The following is a 20,017-nucleotide window of genomic DNA, read 5'->3' on the forward strand; positions in this document are numbered from 1 at the left end:
GCGCCGGGGGTACGGATGGGGCGGGGCTAAACTCGAAGCGCGCGCCCGCCTAACGGTCGTCGTCCTCGGGCTTTCGCATTACTTTTTTGTTTCCTTTCGGCCACCGTCCTTCCCCCCTCCCCACACTCCAGCGGTTTATTTACAATCCTGCCCTGCTTCATTCCTCCCTGCTTTTCCCAAAGATGGCGCCGAAAGAAGTTATGCGGAGGAGCTTGTGGCCCATCCCAAGGGCAATTATACCCCCGGCCCCGCCCCCGCAGTCCCAAGAATCAGGCCGAAACACCGGAGTAAAAATTGTATTTACACGACACGCAGTTATATGAGGATTAAAAAAAAAAAATAAAGTGAGGAAAGGAGCTGGCAGTCGGGAGGGGCCTCAGCGCTGGCTCGCGGCGAGACCCAGGATGTTCGCCTGCAACACAGGACGGAAGGGAAGAGCAGCATTAAAGCTGGGGGCAGGGCACAGGCCAGAGAGGAGGGGGCCAAGCGGTGGGCTCACCTTCAGGAATGACTCCATTTGTTTCCCGGATATGCCCTCCACGCGTTCCAGGTCCTCCACCTGGCGGGACGGCAACGATGGCAAGGGGCCTTGGGGGTGTCGCGCTTCTCCCCTCCCGCCCCCCCCAAATCCATTTCAGGGCCGCCCTCCCTGGGCCATTACCTGGCTAAAGGGGCCGTGGAGCTCCCTCCAGCCCACGATGAGCTGGGCCTTCTTTTGGCCAATGCGCTGCAGGCTGCGCAGATCCCGGGCAGAGCCTTCGTTCAGCAGATCTAGTATTTTTTGGCGCCCATGGGCCAGTAGCTCCGGGCTGATCTGTAGCTCCCAGCAGTCCTCAGCCTTCTCCTCTGGCTCTGAGGCATCCAGGGACTCCAGCTATGAGGCAGGGGGAGGTGAGTGACAGAAACAGAGTTTGCTATTCAGCCGGTGGCAGCAAACTGCTTTAGGCTCCTCTGCCAAGGATAGGAGCCTAACAGCAGCTACCTCCCCGCCCTCCCTAGCATCTCTTTCCCTCAAGTGTCTGTCCAAAATCCCTTCTCTCGAGTCACTCTCTGGGCTGACTCTCATTTTATCCTACTTGTGAAAGAGTGGTAGTAGTTGTTGTGAAGATCAAATGAATTAATGAAGTTAAATTTGCCTCATCTCTAAAAAGGAATGAATAAGCGCTCTTGCACTCCCAGGAAGGCACACAGAAGAATAAATCACAGCCACGCCCCCACCACATCGTCTCAGTTTTTAGGTAATTCTTCCAGTGTTGTTTCATTTCTTGAGTGTTTATTAGGTCATGTTTCCCAAAGTGGGCTCTTAAGTTTGTGGAGTGGGACTCAGGCTACACACTACGTAGTAGCTGTTGAGGGTGAGAGCCACCAGAAAGAAAAGGAAGTAACAGGTGATGGATACCCTCTCTGCTAGGTACATACTGCATTTCATCCTAAATTCCCTGTGAGGTATCTCCACATTCAGAGGGTAGGCAACTTGTAAATAGCTGGTGTTTTAACTCCATGGCTAGTGCTCTTCCCATCAGCGCTCACTACCCTTACTTCTCCGCTCCAGATGTAGCTCAAGCATCAGCTGCTCTCACCTTTCTCTTCCGGCCTCTCTTCTTCAGGATATGGATCTCAGCACTTGGGGACACCACCTGCTCCTGAACTAAAGGCAACACTTGTGAACCGGAATCACGGCAGAGGCTACTTTTCACCCGCCCTCACTTGGTTCTATTTCTGATTCCCCAGTTCCCCTCCAGCCCAAGTGAACCTCTTCTTTTGTTGTTTCCATATGACCTTTCTTACACCTGTATTTGAAGGTAGTCTCAACCTGTTAACTGCACGGTAATCAGTCCTGCCCCAGTCAGTCGGCCCCGACCGTACTAAGTGCCTGAGCACAGAGCACCCGAGCTCTATTTCAGACCGTCCTCACCACCACCCCCCTCCCTGGGGTTGCAATATGGTGGGAGCACATGAGTAACATGATGAAAGCTGCTCTGAATACCTCCCACCTTTCCAGGACCTGTCATCTGGGCCCTCCTGGCCCCCACAGCTGAACTTACTCAGTTGTAGGGGCATCACCACAGCCTTTTTGAGGGGCTTTGCTATGGTGACTGTGTGGCAGGCAAGCGGTCGGAGCATTGTGGGAGACGAGTTCTCTTTATCCTTTGGGTCCACAGCCTCCTGTGCCAGAACCTTGGCTTCCAGTTCTTTTTGCTTCATCTTAAGCCTCTGTTGGAAAGGATCAGAGAGACACATGACCCAGAACAAACTTTCGGGCAGCATGAAGGAGGTGGGTTAGGAAAGTGAGCGCAGGGCTCTGAGGCCCTACCTGGCAGGGTGAGGACCAAGGAGAGAAGCTACCGGGAGACAAATGGAGCATAATTAGGGGCCTTCTAATGATCAGGGCTGCTCAGAGGTGGAACAGGCCCTTTTGTGAAACGCTGAAGGAGAGGGACTATTCAGGCAGAAAGTCCTAGCTTAATTTGGGTTTTAGGAAATGACAAGGTCTTACATTTGTTCCTTTCACCTGGATTTCCACCCCCTCACTTCCTCAAAGCTGACCTCAATCATTTTTCAAAGTCCAGCCACATTAAGGACATTTAAGCAGCACCCAGAGAACAGGGATTCCAGTGTTAGGTAAAAACTGGATGCTGGTCCAGCCTTCCCGTGCCTTTCCCTATCTGAAGATGCTCAGATTGCTTCTCAAGGCCAGTAGGAATCCCAGCCCCCACCTCCCCAACACTGACCTCAATCTCCAAATCCTTTTCCTCCATTGTTTTCATGAGCACCATCCGCTCTCGCCTCGGGGTGTTTAGCCCATGGGTCCCCTGGCTCCCCTGGGAGCCTAGCAGACGGTCCAAGCTTAGGAGGCGCTCCAGCACAGCGGGGTCCATGCTACTTAGCTTCTGTAGGGGACTGAGCAGACAGAGGTTACTCCGCACCTAGTCCTTCTCTCATCACCCTCTCCACAGCAGCAGGATTCCCCTCATGATGCCTTCAGTTGCTGTATTCTGTGGTTCCAGACTCTGGTGTTAACTTGTTGGGCAACCCTGAGCAAGTCAACCAGACTTTCCAGGTGCAGTGCTTTGTCAGGTGAATGCGGATCCATCACTACTTGCCCAGGTAACCTCTCAGGGATGCCAGGAGATCCGATGAGAACAAGCACTTCATGTGCACCTGAGTTCCAAGTGTTCATGCTCTAAGACACTGCCCTGCCCTGTAGGCAGTCATGGTCTGAATGGAAAGGCAGAGACTGTGAGAAGATGACAGCAAGGGTTGTGTGCTAGTTTCTTTGGAAGAGCAGATGGGGAAAGATTCACCGAGGTCATCTTCAGCAGGGCTTTGAAAGCCACTGAGGACCTCAAATGCCAAGCCTTCTTCCCACGGACAGTAGGAAAGGCCTCTTGGAGCTGAGTCCTGACTTAATTTGAGCATGACAATGCCTAACATTTGTTCCTTCTATCTGGAAAGTCAATTTGATACCATCTTTCCCATGAACCGCAACTTGACTGTATCTTCCTTCCTATACTGTGAACTAGCTCAAGGACAGTGACTGTTCTGTTCCTTGTGTGCAAGTGCCTAGGAAGAGCAGGATCATAAAACATGGGTGAACACTAGAGGTCAATCCTTCCTGGCTCTCACAGAAGCAGCAACTCCTTCCTTACCACACCCTGTCCTACCTACCCTGCATCATCTACTGATGTTCTTGTCTTCTTTCCCTTCCTGAAACCTGAGCCGCCTGAGGTCAGGATCTGACTAGGTCTGACATACCCCAACTCTGAGCTTACCCAGGGTGCCTGTCTGGCAGAGACTTTGCCTATTCACATGTAACACGCATGTGCAGGGTGTATGTTTCTCCGAGCTTATGCACATAGGAGAAGGGACTGCTGACAGCTTGAGAAGGACAAGATTGAGATGGGGTTCTAAGCAAACACCCTTTCCTGTATGTCATTCATCCTCAACTACAGCAGTGTCGTTCCCCCACCGCCCAGGGCAGAGTATGTACTAATCCTTGACCTCCTCAGGTCACCTCTGTTCACTGGTCTTCAGACTTACACAGTTTAGAGAGGCTTTTTTTGGGTTTGGGTAGAAACCGGGCAAAAGTAAACCTGCAGCTGGCTCCCTAGAATTAGGGGGGGCCCGGTGGCCAGACACAGAAAGCAAGATCACTAAATAGCAGTGACCTAAGGATTCATGCATCCTGGGCCATGAGATGGGGTTATCAGAACCAGCGAGAGAGAGGCTGCACACACAAAAGGGACTTAGTTTAGAGACTTTGGATTGAGGTTAGAAGCAAAGTTAGGACAGCAACAGGCTCCTTATAAAGTCATGGAGATGCTGGACTCTAATGCACAGACTAAGAGGTCTCAGGGAGACATAGCTCTTCGTCTCTTATCTCTCCTTTGCTTTTTATCCTCTAGACCTGAAACACCTGATCCAGATTACTCCTTGAGCCAGAAGTTAAAGTGCTCATCCTTGGGCGCCTGGGCGGCTCAGTTGGTTAAGCGACTGCCTTCGGCTCAGGTCATGATCCTGGAGTCCCGGGATCGAGTCCCACATCAGGCTCCCTGCTCGGCGGGGAGCCTGCTTCTCCCTCTGACCCTCCCCCCTCTCATGTACTCTCTCTCTCTCATTCTCACTCTCTCAAATAAATAAATAAATCTAAAAAAAAAAAGTGCTCATCCTTGAAACAGCTGCCCCCAAATGCGAGGTTTTGCTGACTGCCTAAAAGTGTTGGAAAATGAAAAGGGAGGGGCGAGGTACTCGAGGAGGAGGCTTCCTTCCGGCCCTGGGCAGCAGCACCAGGGCTAGTGATTAAGCTTAGCACTTCCAGTGAATTCAGTAGAGTAGGATTTGGGGTGAATTCGATGAGAGAGGAACAAGTTTGCAGCTCAAAGATCTGACAGGCTAAACCCACTACTCTCTGTACCTAACCCAGACACGACAGCAAAGGGGACATCCTCCAAGCCCCTCCCCTTCTGCTCACCTGAGTTCCTGGGAGGCGGAGGCTGGAGCTGCTGGAGGCTCAGGACTCCCAATCCCCTCTTCTTCGGGGCTGCGGGCTCTCTTTGCCTCTGACGGGCCTAGCAGTTCTTTCTGGGACAGTTTAACGGGTGCCAAGACTAGGAAAGATGTGGGGGCGGGTCAGCCTCTGTGCTGATGCTAGGCAGCTTCAGCACTCTCTCCAGTTGTCCAGATCTGCCCTCTGCACTCTGGCCAACCCCAGTCCTCACCACGAAGCTGCAGACTCTCATTGGTAAAAGGCCGGTTGACCACCTCCTTGGACCTGGCAGCAAAGTTGAGCGCAGAGACCGTATCTAGGTAGAAGCGTCTCTCAGGAGCAATGTTGGCAATGAGGATGCTGTGGGCTGAGCCACCCAGAGAATCCTGAGGGATGGGGATTGGGCAGGATAGGCAGATCAGAAGCCCCACGTTTCCATTCCTTGACTGCAGTTCCCCAGCCTCCCGGCACACCGGAGAACCTCCTTTTCCAGCCCCTTTTCATCCTGAGATGGGTGGCCTGACCTGCAATAGGCGAGTGAGCTTGCTGTCCCGGTAAGGCACACGAGGGAGGCCCTGGTTCAGTGCATCCACCACCTTGCCCAGTACAAAGAGGGAGGAGTTGATGGCTCCGCTTTCCTTCAGCCGCAGACCCTTGTTACCCGTGCGCCGGTTGTCCTCAGAGCCAGCCAAGTCAATCAGGTAGAGTTTACCCTCCCGCTGGCGAAATGGGGCCAGACGTTCCCGCTGATCCACCTGGGGTTAAGAGCAAGGGCCCCCAAGCTTAGTTCAGGCTCGAGGGGCTTCCCAGCTCCTCCCCCCATCAGCAGGCCTCACCTTAACCAGGAGCACAGCATGACTGCGGGAGGAGCGCTGGTTGAGCCGGGTGGCTCCTACGGTCCGGTTTCTACTGGCTGGCAGGAAGTACCGCTCAAAATCAGCAAAGCTAGTGATGGGCTTCTGTGTGAGGCCCGGAATCAGGATGTTTCCCCGACAGTCTTCTCGAATCACCAGGTCTCCTGGTGCAGGGTCCAGGAGGTCTAATACCTGTTGGAGTAGGGAGAGGTAGGGCCAGTTCTCCAGACACAGGCTGCTTACTTCCTGGGCATCAGTCTCCTCCTCTGCTGGACTGTCAGAGATATACCATCTGCTCCCCCAACCTCTGTCTTCCCAGCTCTTGCCTCCTTGCGAGGGCAGAGTTCACAGTCAAGAATTGGATCTTATTTTGTTTGACCTTTGTCTCTCCCCTTCCCAACTGGAGTAGGGCCTCACCTTTTCCTGGTAGATCTCTAAGTAGGACATAGTGACAGAGAGAGCCCATGGCCGGCCCTCCCCGCCCTCCTCCCTTGTGAGCTGTAGGAGGTCCATGAGAGCCCGGGGAATCACTCCAGGTTGCTCTGGGCTGCCCAGCATTGTGTGCGTCTTCCCTGGGGAAAGAGGGAAGATTGCTGTGAGATCTTCCTCCCCACTCTTGAGCCCTCTCGGACCCATAGCTGTTCCCTATCTGGCTCCCTCACCTGCCCCTGTGGGCCCATAAGCAAGCACACTGGCATTCTGTCCTTCCAGCAAGTGCCTTAGGATGGGCTGCACTGATCCTGCATAGATGTCCTGCTGAGAGCTCTTCTCCCCATAGAAGGCATCAAACCTGCAGGCAGGAGAAAAGGAATCAGTAGAGGGTTCTATCCTCCCCCAGATTTAGAGGGTAATAATACTGGCCTCGGATTTAAGCGTCTCTATCGCTTTTCTTGCATAAAGACCTCAGAAAGCATCCAATGAACACCTGTTCTGCCCCAGTCCCCGTACTGGTGTTAGGAATACAGAGATAATAAGTCTGATACCCTGCTCTGGGCAGCTCTGTAGTCTGGTGGGACAGAAAGATACCTATACTTTTCTGTGATTCAGGAAAAGAAGTGGAGGATACACTAGAAAGAGTAACTGATTCTGCTTGAGGAAAGAGGATTTTGCCGGAGAACAGAAAGATATTCCGAGTATCAAAAATAGCACGCAGGGCGCCTGGGTGGCTCAGTCGGTTAAGCGACTGCCTTCGGCTCAGGTCATGATCCTGGGGTCCCGGGATCGAGTCCCACATCAGGCTCCCTGCTCGGCAGGGAGTCTGCTTCTCCCTCTGACCCTCTTCCCTCTCATGCTCTCTCTCTCTCATTCTCTCTCTCAAATAAATAAATAAAATCTTAAAAAAAAAAAAATAGCACGCAGACAAGGCATGGTATGAAAGGGCAAGGCTTCCTGATCTTTTTCCCGACACAGTACACATGGAAAGTAGTATCTGTACACCAGAACAGAGCAGAGGATGCTGCCGCCGACAAGATGAGACTCCACACACCTGCGGTCCGCTCTCCGCATTCCGGAGAAGCCGCGGCTGAGGCCACAGCAGAGATGAGTGTTTTAAGGGGATTGTGTTGGGGGAATGAGGCTGGAAAGAAACAAGTCAAACTGCCAAGGGCCTAGAATGAGGTTGTCAAAGGTTTTCCATAAAGAGCCAGAGAGTAAATATTTTAGGCCCGGTGAGCCACAGGATTCCTTTTGCAGCTATTCACCTCCATCATCACAGTCGGAAAGCAACCATAGACAGTATGTAAATGAACAATCGTTCCACTAGAGCTTTTAGTACAAAAAAGACTCCTGGCCAGATTTGACCTGCAGGCCGTAGTTTGCCACGCCCTAGCCTCGAAAGACAGGCCAAAGAGTCTGATCTCCGATGGGGGTTTAAAGTAGCTGCACCTGGGAGTTCTGTCCCCAAATCTGTATGGTCTTCTCTTACACCACCCAGCTGCAGCCTGGGTTGGCTGGCTGGTCTGTGTTCCTCCAACCCTTCCCACACCCCCCCTAACCCTAGCTGGGGCTTCCCTGCTCACCTTTGCTACTCCTTCCCCTTCCCATATTTGTACCTATTTCCCCTATGAGCCTGTGAACAGTACTGTGTTGGGTTCAGCCTTCAGCCTTCCCCCAAGTATCCTACAGACGACCTGTCACAGTGGACACCCAGGAAGGTTTCTGAAAGACCAAATGAAGGTGTGAGGAACAAAGCTGTGCTAAGGAAGGAGGAAGGATCCTGAAGAGGCACATCTGAGAAACCACGTGGGCAGTGCTAATGTGAGCAGGCCTAGGAGAGAGGAGAGGGGCAGGAGGACAGAGTGGCCTGAACCTTACTGGTATTTGAGAGTCTCCTGGTGGTTCCTCCAGTTGGCAATCTCTAGGGAACAGCTGTCCAGGCCCCGCACACAAGGGGGATCACCTGCTCCATCTGTCCCATCCACAAATGGCCGCAGCCGCACAGCCACCCTGACTCGAGCTGGAGGCGGGCGCCGGCCAGCCCCCGCCTTGCTTAGCCGACAGCGACCAGCTCCTAGAGGAGAGAAGGTAAGTTTTTAGGCATGACATACGGTGGTAGCACAGAGGTAACGGTAGGAGTCTTGCACGAAAAGCTACTTGATACAGCTGAGCTCTGAAGGATGAATAGCAGCTTGCCCGGAGGACGGTCGGAGATTGGAGGAGAGAGATTATATACAGGTCGGGGACTGCAAACCATATCATGTACTTAGCAAACATTAACGTTTATTAAGCACCGACTACATGTCAGGCATACTTTAATCTTCACGGTGTCCCTGAGGTAGATTCTATTCATGCCATTTTACCAATGAAGAAGCTCATGGACGTGCGGCAGCTCTTCTGAGCACCTCAGTATGTTATACCTGGGGCCTGTGCCCATTACATCTTGTTTCGTAGCCCACACTTTGTCCTTTTGCTCCTCAAAAGAATAAGCAGACCCCAAAAACAAAACAAAACCCCAGCATCTTAAGTAGATTAGAGACCCTCATAACCTTGACAAAGGCGCAGGGAAGATGGATTGGAAGTGGAGGCTGAGGTCCAAGGGGACACCTTGGGAGGGCCAGAGGCCCCCAGCTCATTTCAGGGCAACTCCTTCCACCCTGGCTGTATTGTGGGTGTCCCCAAGCTTGGCCCCAGTTCCTTCCTTGCTCTACAAGTAGGTCCAGTGGGGTGAAGATTGTCAGGTTTACACAAATGACCTGGAAGATCTTGTTAAAATGCAGATTTCGGGATGCCTGCGTGGCTCAGTTGATTAAAACATCTGCCTTCCGCTCAGGTCATGATCTCAGGGTCCTGAGATCAAGTCCCACGTCGGGTTCCTTGCTCAACAGGGAGCCTGCCTCTCCCTCTGCCTGCCACTTTCTCTGCTTGTGCTCTCTCTCTCTCACACAAATAAAAAAAAATCTTTACATAAAAAAAAAAAAAATGCAGATTTTGCTTCAGTCCCTGGAACAGTGCCTGAGCTTTTTTTTTAATATTCTGCATTTCTAACTAACTGCCAGATGATGTGGATGCTGCTGGTGGGACATGATTTGGATTGCAAAAGTATTGTAGACCAGCATCTTCCGGGGTTGTTGTAAGGATTAAAAGAGTTGACATTTGCCCCCACCCAAAACCAGTCCATGAACTGCCTGACTTTTCTGTGCTTCTATTTCTTACCTGAGGTTTACAACACATACTTACATGTTTAAGTGTGTATACACACAAAACTGTTAATGATGGTTTTCTCTTGATGGGGATTACGTAGGTTTCTTTTCTATGTTACCCAGTTATGTAATGCCGTAATGTTTGCATTAAAAATGAGTAAGTAAATAACACTGTGGACATCTTCGTTTCAAAGGAGTAAGGCTGAGAGGCAGCCCCCCAGTCCCTTCTGTCCCAGCTCAGCGTGCAAAAGGCATTAACATGCAATCCTTCTCTTCTGTTTGGTTTGCTTCCAATCATTAAATCTAAGTCATTAAAAAAGATTATGAATATTTTATCAGAAAACACAAGATAAAACTTTTTTCTTTTTTAAAGATTTTATTTATTTATTTGACAGAGAGAGACACAGCGAGAGAGGGAACACAAGCAGGGGGAGTGGGAGAGGGAGAAGCAGGCTCCCGGCTGAGCAGAGAGCCCGATGCGGGGCTCGATCCCAGGACCCTGTGATCATGACCTGAGCTGAAGGCAGACGCTTAACGACCGAGCCACCCAGGCGCCCCACAAGATAAAACTTTTATAAAAAAGTCTGTTTGGGGCATATGGAGGGCTCAATCAGTAGAACATGCAACTCTTGATCTTGGGGTCACAAGTTCAAGCCCCACACTGGACGTAGGGGGTTAAAAATAAATAAATAAAAATTTAACAACAACAAGTCTCTTTATTTCCGTGAGGACTGAACGAGCTGAAAAATATCTTAGGAGGGTATTTCTCTATTTTATGTTGGAGGATACCACACTGTAGCTCACAGCTACAGAATTTTTTTTTTTTTAAGATTTTTTATTTATTTGGGGCGCCTGGGTGGCTCAGTCATTGGGTGTCTGCCTTCGGCTCAGGTCATGATCCCAGGGTCCTGGGATCGAGCCCCACATCGGGCTCCCTGCTCCATGGGAGGCCTGCTTCTCCCTCTCCCACTCCCCCTGCTTGTGTTCCCTCTCTCGCTGTGTCTCTGTCAAATAAATAAATAAAATCTTAAAAAAAAAAAAAGATTTTTTCCTTATTCATTTGAGAGAGAATTAGTGAGCGGGAGGGAGAGGGAGAAAGAATCTGAAGCAGACTCTACACTAAGCACAGAGCCCAAAGCAGGACACAATCCACACCTGTGAGATCACAGCCTGGGCCAAAACCAAGAGTTGGACACTCAACCGAGTGTTAGGTGCCCCTAACAGAATTCTAACCTAGATCTCTTGGCCTCCAAAAATCTGCTTTCAATGAGGATGCCATATTGCCTATTACATATAACCTGGGAAAGTTCTTGGCAGCTCTGACTCTCCCCATTTGCTAGTGGTAGCAGCTAGTCGTCAGGGCCACAGGCCTCATATAAGGCAAGAGGCTGGGGGCGCCTGGGTGGCTCAGGTCATGATCCCAGGGTCCTGGGATCGAGTCCCATGTCAGGCTCCCTGCTCAGCAGAGAGTCTGCTTCTCCCTCTCCCTCTGCCCCTGCTTGTGTTCTCGCTCTTGCTGTCTGTCTCTCTCTCTCTCTGTCAAATAAATAAATAAAATCTTTAAAAAAAAAAAAAAAGGCAAGAGGCTGGTATATGTGGCCAACGCAGAAACAGCAAGACAAAAAGGTGGACAAGATGACCCGTGCTGAGAATTTTACACATAGTAAGGCATACCCATAAGCAGATGGCCTACAAGAACTGGGCCTCTGCTCCTTCATCTGACAAACGAAGCCAGTAATTCCATGTTATGATTTACAAGGCACTTGGGCATCGAGTTTTCATTTGATCCTCATGAATCCTGAAAGTCAGTAGCAAGTCAGTAGAAACCTACAGATGTAACCACGCAGATGCGAAAATTAAGGTGCACTGACTTGTCAAAAATGTGTGTAGGGGCAGAGAAAGAGGGCAGATACAGATGCATTTAAGGAAGTTTAAGGGGGAAGGGGAAGTCTATGGTGATGTAGAAAGAGTGTAGACTCGGGTCAGACCGAGCTGAATTTAAATCCCAGCTCTAACACTTATTAGATTGTGACCTTGGGCGAATGACTTAACATCCATGTGCCCTGGTTTCTTTGTCTATAAAATGGGGTGAGGTGGGCCTTGGAAAGGCTTAATGAGAATTAAAAGAAGTGACATGTAAAATGCCAACGCAGTAACTGGCATACAGTGAATAGGTTCATTACTTAAGGTAAGATGGCCTGGGTTCAAACCCCAGCCCTGCCACTTACAACTAACTGAATAAACTGGGGGAAATGATGGCCTATTCCTGTGCCTCAATTTCCACACCTGTAAAACGGGGAATAAATAAAAATACGTCCTCACTGGGTTGTTAAGGCAGTAAATAAAGTAATTGATGTAAAAGTGCTCAGAATGTGCATTTGGCACATCGGTAAAAGCTCAGTGTTTTATTTTGTATTCATCCTTCATTTTCCAAATGTGGAAGCCTCAGTATAGAGGTTGGCTAACTTGCCTGTGGTCAACAGCTACCTAGTGACAGAGCTTCCAATGAAGGTCTAACTCCAAAGTTCATTATATGGGCTCCCAGTCCTCCTTGGCCCCTCCTTTTTGTATGCAACCCCATGGGCCTTGGAGTCAGAGACAAGTTCCACCTACCAGCTGTGTGACTTTGGGGAACCTTCTTAACCTCACTGAGCCTCAGTTTCTCTTTATAACAGTATCTACCCTCATAAGATTGTGAGGAGCCACAGAAAGAATGTACATACAATGTTTGGCTCAGTGGCTGGCAGCAGGTGCTCAGTGAATGTTAGCTATTATTATTACACTCCTTCACTCTTGCTACTCACTCCTCCAGGCATCAGCTCACTTCCGCCCTCACCATTCTGCAGGGTCACCAATGACCTCCTTACTGCTAAATCCAGTAGACATGCCCGACCCCCATCCTATTTGACTTCCCAGCAAGATCCAACACCCTTGATCTGCTTTCTGCTGAGAAATAGACTTTCCCCTAGCTTCCGTGCCAGAGAGCTGAGGAAAATAGCTCTCTGCTCACCCCGTCTAAATTTCTGCCAGTCTTAAATGTTTTTCCTAGGCTCCTTCTATCCTCTCTCTAGCACAGGGTTGCTCAGCTTTGGCACTATTATCTTGGGCTGGACAATTCTTTGTAATAACGCTGTCCCGTGTGTTGTAGGATGTGTAGCACACATATGCATTCCATGGGCCACCGCCCCCCCAACCTGTAACAACCAAAAAAGTCCCCAGATATTACAGATGTCTCCACAGGGAACAAAACTGCCCCTCGTTGAGAACTACTACTCTGATTCATCTCATGGGCATGGTCCCCGGCCTTCTTGGCTTTAATTACTATCTTAAAGCTGATGACTCCTAATCCACACCTCCAAACCAGAGCTCGCTCTCAAACTTAGGATCCAAGTGCCCAGCTGCTGCCCTGACACCTCCTCTGACACAGTTCTCGGGTACGTCAAACCGCACCTGTCCTTTTTTTTTTTTTTTTAAGATTCTATTTGTGTGTGAGAGAGAGAGCACACAGCAGGGGGAGCGGCAGGGAGAGGGAGAGGGAGAAGCAGGCTCCCCCCTGAGCAAGGAGCCAGATGCAGGACTGGATCCCAGGACCCTGGGATCATGACCTGAGCCAAAGGCAGATGCCCAACCTACTGAGCCACCCAGGTGTCCCTAACTCTTCTTTTATTGATGAGGAAACTGAGCCAAAGACAGCATCATTGGCCTCTTCATACATCATAAATAAGAAATCACTTGGGGGCGTCTGGGTGGCTCAGTCGTCTGCCTTCAGATTTTGCACTCTCTCTAGCAGTTTATACATATCTCTCATTGCCTTCCATGATAGTATATATTTATATGATTATCTATTGAACATTTTATAAGCTCGTCTGGGGAAGGGTCAATAGTCACTCAAGCATTTTTATGATATTTACTATGCACCAGACACAGTGAGCCTTGGAAAGGTGAGGGGCGGTTGTGCTCCAAAAGCAACAACATCAGGTGCTTGGGCATAACGGTTAAGAGCAGAGGATCTAGAGTAGGACTGCCTGAGTGCAGATTCAGTACAAATTTACTAGTCATGTGAACTCTGAGCAAGCTATTTAACCCATCTAAGCCTCAGTCTCCTCATCTGTAAAACAGGGACAATAACAGCCAACCATCTCACAGTATTGTGTGGTGATTAAATGATTCCTCACCATAAAGTGCTTACAACTGTGCCTGGCACCTAGCAAGGGCTCAACATGTGTCTGACATTCTGCTAAATAGCTCCGTTTCTCTACAGGGCCTGACAAACAGCAGGACACTCAAATCAATTACTATGGTGCCCACCATAATCACTGACCAGAACTCAGTGTACAGGAAGAGAGCAGAGACATATGTAAACAAATACTCACATACAAGATTCCGAATGTCCCAACAGCCTTTTCAACCCTAAGATAGCATTGACTTCCACGGCTAGAGCGAAAGGAAACAGTCCCTTATTTCCCTGGTGCGTGATCTCAGCACATCTTAGGCTGTCAACTCACACCCAGCTGCGGCCGGTCTGAACCTCGGCCTGTCCTCCTGCATCTCCCAGGGATCTCCCCTCACCCAAACAGTAAGTCATACACAGAACCCTTCCCCCAAAGCGCGCATCCAGCTCCTTTCTTTTTGTCCTTACGGTTAAGTGTCAGCTACTTTTCGCTCGATTACTCACGTCATCTCCCGAGATGGGGTCACTGTCCCCATTCCACAAAGAAACTGAAGCTCACAGAGGAAAAGTGCGCTAGGCTCAAACAAAGCTCTAGTGTCGGAACCGGCTCTTAACACGGCCCACTGACCCGCGCGGAGAGCTGGAAATAGTGAGCAGGAAAGAGCGACCTGGGCTGGGTCAGCTGGGCTGACCAGCTCGGGACTCCCACACTCCCACCTTCCCCTCCCCCTCCCCGCCCCCGCGCCATTTCGGCCTCTCCCCGACAACCCGCGGAACCCGGACCAGACTCCGGCGCATTACCCCACCAGCCTCCAGACTTTGGCTCCCCGCCCAGGCCGGGCTCGCATACCTGAGATCGCCGCCGCCATCTCGCGTCTCCTCCGCGGCGCGGTGCCCACCGCGTCCATTCCACTCCCTCCGTTGGCCCGCCTCTCCCATTCGAATTTCCCGGTGCCTCGCCCCCTCTCCGGGGTTCCACCAATCACGGCTACTCGCCGCCGGAAGCCCCTGCGGTGGCTCGCAACTATCCCGCCCTCTAGGGTTCGCCTCAGGGACTTGCAAGAAAGTGTCCCGTGGCGGAGGACGCATGCGCGCAGGCTGGCAACCCAGCCATGGACGTCGCGGCCCGCGCCCCGCTCGAACTCTGGCGCCGGAGGCACTGGCGGCGGTGGCGGTCGGACGAGCTGCTGGGCGCGGCTGGGCACTGGACTCCCCGTACCTTCTGGCTCTCGGGTTTCCAAGGAAAGATTTGCGTAAGTGCAGACTTTTCGCCTCGTTTTCCACCCACAACCATGAATTTTGGTACGAATCAAGCAGTGATTCAATAGATTTACCCCCAAATTTCCTTGAATTGAATATTCTAAGTGAGCTTCACTTTCTGCAGTTTCTTGCCTCGGGTTGTTTCGCGCCCTGTGGGGTGGGGTGGTCGTTTTTGTGGATTTCAGGACTTGAACTCAGTTTGTCAACGGTGCTTTACCGTCTGGTCACTTCTGTCACTCCTGTAGGTCCGGACCACGCTGTCTGGATGTAGACCGTCATGGTGCACTCACCTCTTGCTGAGCCCAAATCCGCCATGTGAGGTGCAGATGCCAGGTGACATATGTGCCCTCTAATGTCAAATCTGAGCCGGGAGACCAGCTCAGATGTTCCTTACTTTGTAACTCAACACATCGGAGTGGGCGTTAAAGGCGTGTTCAGTCTTTTACCTTGTCAACTTCACCCACGGTTCCACCCACCCAATGTCCTGTGATTCACCTGCCTGTGAAGTAGTTACCTGTCCCTTCTGGAAGCTTAACCAGGGATGAATATCCCATCTTTGAGCTCCTGGTAGGGCCCTGGTTTAGAGATTATGTCCCACCTATTAAAAAACAAAACAAGTGTTAGACCAGTGGTTCTCAAATTTTTTGGCCCTGGAATCCTTTTACATTCTTAAAAAGTGAGGCCCCAAGGATGCCTGGCTGGCCCAGTCGGTAGAGCTGCAACTCTTGATCTCGGGGTTGTAAATTCGAGCCCCATGTTGGGTATAGAGATGACTTAAAAAATAATTAACAGATCTTAAAAAAAAAGGTGAAGCCCCAAAGATCTTTTGTTTATATGGGTTGTGGGTTGTGTCTATTCAGTAGTTATTGTATTAGAAATTAAAACAAATTAAAAATATTTATTAATGCACTTCACAATTGCAATAACAAATCCATCGAGACAGAAGGTAGATCCGGGCTTGGTGAAGGGTTGGTGAATTGGGACTATGGCTATTAGGTATGGAGTTTCTTTTTGGGTGATAGAAATGTTCTGGAATTAGTGTGATAGTTGCACTACATAGTGAATATACATAGTGAACTGAAAACCACTGAAGTGTACACTTAAAAATGGTAAATTTTATGTTGTGTGAATTATATCTCCATTTAAAAATATGCTCGAAAAATTACAATAACAAACCCATTACAGATAATATAAATAACATTTTAATTTTAAAAATAACTTTTCCAAAGCAAAAAATATATATAGTAAGAAAAGTGGCACTGTTTTACATGTTTACAAATATAATGCCTGGCTTAAGAGAAAATAGCTGTATTCTCCTATTTGCTTCTGCATTCAGGATGTTGTGATATCAATATGTCATATAGCTTCTTGAAAACTCCACCATATACTCAAGAAAGGATGCAAGGGGAAAAGGCAAATGGCATCTTAGTTTTATTATGAAAATAGTTTTGGCCTTGCAGACCCTCCCCCTAAGGTGTCTCAGCAACCTCCAGAATTTCCTGGACCACACTTGGGAAACCACGGACTTAAGACGATTGGCAGCTTGGTCTTCCCCACACTTCAGGAAGGGCTCTTCATATTTTCATATTTGTTGCCAGTCCCCAGATATTTGGTAAGATACCTGCCAGAAATGGTTCTGTTGGTGGTTGTAGTTTAGGGAATTTGACCTTTGCTGTCTCCTGGGTGACCGCATCAGCTTGTGCAGATTCGGGCTTCTCTATTCTCCGGAATGCTCACGATGCCTGGCTCTGTGTTTACTTAAAATGGCTCTTTGCCTGCTACCCTCTGCAGTGGGAGCTTGAGGACTCAGTACCAGCCTCTGTGGAGTTCCTGAGGATCCACATGAGGAAATAGTCATAGTTCTATATCACCCAGTTAATTTGGTTAATTTGGTGACCTCCTGTAGGGAGGGTCTTGAGGAGGGCTTTTTTAAAGTAATTTCTACACCTGACATGGGCTCGAACTTACAACCCCAAGATCAAGAGTCCCATGTTCTACCAACTGAGCCAGCCAGGCGCCCCTAGCTGGTGGAGGCTGGGTGGGTGGTGGGGGAGGGGAGGAGTGTTCTTTTTGAAAGTTTGCTTTCGGCTCCAGGTTGCCATCAGAGGAGCTGTGGGCTCTCTTTGTAGCTTGTGGGCCTCTGGGCCCTTCATTCCAGGCATGTTCCAGAGCACACTTCCTACTTGGGGAGACCTCAGGCATGCCCCTGTTCCAGGCCACCTTCTTCATACACATAGCTCAGTTATCCCTATATAGCATTCAACCACTGCACAATGAGGCCAGTTGTTTTCATGTAACAGTAAAGTCTTAGAAATTAGATTTCTAGATGTATGAGCTCAATACATCTTAGAGAGCATGTGACCCAGAGAAGCTCATTTTACAAATGGGTGATTGAAACCCAGAGAGGTTAAGAGATTTGAATGAGACCATGTAGCTGTGCAAAAGTAGGACTTAGCTTTCCCAAGTCCCTGGGCAGTACTCTGTCAACTCACTATGACCTCTAGTAGCTAATAGCTAAATTCCCTGCATTCCTCAGTAATCATTTTATCTAATTTTGGTCAGCAAACTCCTTCACTGCCTGCTATTGTCCTAACTCCCCACCCCCAGCCCTCCTAGGTTTTCTCAGGTGCAACAGGTAGTTTATATGTCTGGCTAGGCTGTAGTCGAGCATTCAATCAAAACTAATCTAGGTGTTGCTGTTGAACACCGGGGCTCTTGACTGGCTCCGTTGGTAGGGCACGCCACTCTTGATCTCAGGGTGGTAAATTCAAGCCCAACCTTCGGAGTAGAGATTACTTAAAAAAAAAAGTTGAACACATAGAAACAGTAGAATGTGGTTGCCAAAATCTGGGAAGTATGGGAAATGGGGAGATGTTAGTAAAAGGGCGCAGACTTTCCACTGTGTCGCATGGTGACTAAAGTTGAAAATATTGTATTGTATGATTGCGATTTGCTAACTTAGTAGATCTTAAGCATTCTCACAAAAAAAAATTTTTTTAAAGGGTAACTATTGATAAAATAAGATATGGGAGGTGACTGGGTGGTTTAGCCAGTTAAGTGTCTGCCTTTGGCTTGGGTCATGATCCCAGGGTCCTGGGATAAAGCCCCGCATTGGGTTACCTGCTCTCTGGGGAGTGTGCTTCTCCCTCTCCCTCTGCCCCTCCCCCTTGCTTGTATGTTCTCTCTCTCTCTCTCAAATAAATAAATAAAATCTTTAAAAATAAATAAGATATGGGGATATAGTATACAGTGTAGCGAATATAGTTAATAATATTGTAACAATTTTTTTAAGATTTTATTTATTTCTTTATTTATTTGAGAGAGAGTTCAAGTATGAGCAGGGGGGAGGAACAGAGTCTGCTGAACATGGAGCCCAAGGCGGGGCTCGATCTCACAACCCTGAGACCACAGCCTGAGCCAAAACCAAGAGTTGGACGCTTAACTGACTGTGCCACCCAGGCACCCCAACCACTTCATAATGTATTTAAAGAGTGAATCACCATGTTGTATACCTGAAACTAATACAATATTCTATGTCAATTATTCTTCAAAAAAATTTTTTAAGGTAACTGAGGTGATGGATGTGTGAGTTAACTTGATTGTGGGAGTCCTTTCACCAGGTATACGTATCAAATCACATTGTACACTTCAAAAATATTAGAATTTTATTTGTCAATTATACTTCAATAAAGCCGGAAAAAAATTTTAAGAAAATTAAGTTACTAAAAGTGTAAAATTTGATAATATAATACATTAATTTACAAGGAAGCAAAAGAACAAAACTGGGGTTTCCCTGAGGAAGAAGAAATTCCACCCATGGACTGCAGCACACCCTCCTGTCCTCGAGTTTCCAGATGGCCAGCCTGCCCTCCAGATTTTAGATTTGCCTCACCCACCTCCACAGTTGTGGAGCCAATTCTTTGCAATAAATCCCTTTAGCTATAGGGGTCGCCTGGTTGGCTCAGTCGGTGGAGCATGCAACTCTTGATCTCGGGGTTGTGAGATCAAGCCCTGTGTCAGGCCCCACGCTAGGCATAGAGCCTGCTTAATATTCTCTCTCTTCCTCTTCCTCTGCCCTTCCCCCCACCAAAAATTAATTAATTTAAAAACAAGGCTAATTTTTCCTTGTACTCCTCATCTTAGAGAGGATCCAACTCTTCCCAGTTGCCGATACTAAACATGGTAGTTCTAGACTTTCCTCCTTCACGCACCTTCATGCGTTCATTTATTAAGTTCTTCTGAGTCCACCCTCCCCCTTGAATCTCTCAAATTCCTCCCTCTCTTCTCTTCCTCACATTGTTGCCTTTGTTCAGATAATCCATCATCACTGATCTAGACCTATTCTCTTAACTATTACCCTGCTTCACCTTCTATCCATTTTCCCTACTTATACCAGAAAAAAATGACTTTCTTATAAATCCTTATCAATCCCTTGCGTGAAATTTTGGTTAAATGGCTTCATGTAGCCCATAAAATAAATAAAGTTTCAATAGTTTAGCATGACATTCATGGTCCCTGCCTGTCCATGAGCTTCATCTTTGCCGAGTTGTACTTTGCATTTTAGCTGTGCTAAACCACTTGTCATTTTCATATGATCGTATTTCTGCATAACCTGGGGCCTGAACCCAGTACCGGGCCCCTGTACGCATGTGCGCACGTGGACACACACACACCCCTTCCTTCACCAAGTCTTCCCTTAGCCTAGAGGAAAAGAATCCAACTTTCAGTGGTCTTTGTATTCTGAAGCACCTAGCAGAGAATATTTGATAAATGTATGATTAGCTCAGTTTAGCAATTTTCAAACTTTATAAGTAAAGAAAAATTTTCTTTAAATCAAATCTTTTACAAAAGTCTAATATGTAGGCTAGACAATAGCCAGGAATCCCATTACTTCATCCTCTTCTGCTGCTTCTGCCTCTAAGGTACGAGTGCGTCCACCCGGCCCCGTGTGAAAGCCACTAGCTTAAAGCGTGTCCTGAAGTTGACCAGATAGCTCTATCAGACTCAGCCATACAAAGGAACAAAGTCCTGACACGTGCTACAGCATCGATGAACCTTGCAAATATGCTAAGTGGGAGAAGCCAGACACAAAAGGCCACGTTATTGT

The 20,017-nt window shown here is 48.7% G+C and overlaps 2 protein-coding genes and 1 long non-coding RNA gene across 3 annotated transcripts in view; 2 read left to right on the plus strand and 1 right to left on the minus strand.

Annotated features, from left to right (window-relative positions):
• Positions 1-281: 281 nt before the first annotated feature.
• On the minus strand, positions 282-15,309 carry KIF22 (kinesin family member 22). Its single transcript, XM_028110158.2, has 14 exons — positions 14,501-15,309; positions 8,155-8,350; positions 6,504-6,631; positions 6,259-6,413; positions 5,824-6,033; positions 5,512-5,742; positions 5,220-5,373; positions 4,973-5,108; positions 2,733-2,901; positions 2,046-2,214; positions 1,581-1,648; positions 662-874; positions 500-559; positions 282-412 (listed from the first exon to the last, which is right to left on the minus strand). Exons 1-14 carry the CDS (start codon positions 14,556-14,558, stop codon positions 377-379), a joined length of 1,983 nt encoding a protein of 660 aa, XP_027965959.2. The 5' UTR covers positions 14,559-15,309; the 3' UTR covers positions 282-376.
• On the plus strand, positions 633-4,619 carry LOC114214487 (uncharacterized). Its single transcript, XR_003610429.2, has 4 exons — positions 633-1,238; positions 1,608-2,275; positions 2,958-3,108; positions 4,407-4,619. It is a non-coding gene; the product is annotated as an uncharacterized LOC114214487 (long non-coding RNA).
• CUNH16orf54 (chromosome unknown C16orf54 homolog) overlaps positions 14,746-20,017 on the plus strand; it is a 28,701-nt gene continuing 23,429 nt past the window's right edge. Inside the window, exon 1 of the mRNA XM_028110164.2 lies at positions 14,746-14,903. Coding sequence (XP_027965965.2) covers positions 14,763-14,903 — 141 coding nt within the window. The 5' untranslated portion in view covers positions 14,746-14,762. The remainder of the gene's footprint in view (positions 14,904-20,017) is intronic.

This window comes from Eumetopias jubatus, unplaced genomic scaffold, assembly GCF_037043125.1.
Source record: "Eumetopias jubatus isolate StellerSeaLion01/CBP00866 unplaced genomic scaffold, mEumJub1_p1.0 scaffold_12, whole genome shotgun sequence".
Taxonomy (NCBI): Eukaryota; Metazoa; Chordata; class Mammalia; order Carnivora; family Otariidae; genus Eumetopias; species Eumetopias jubatus.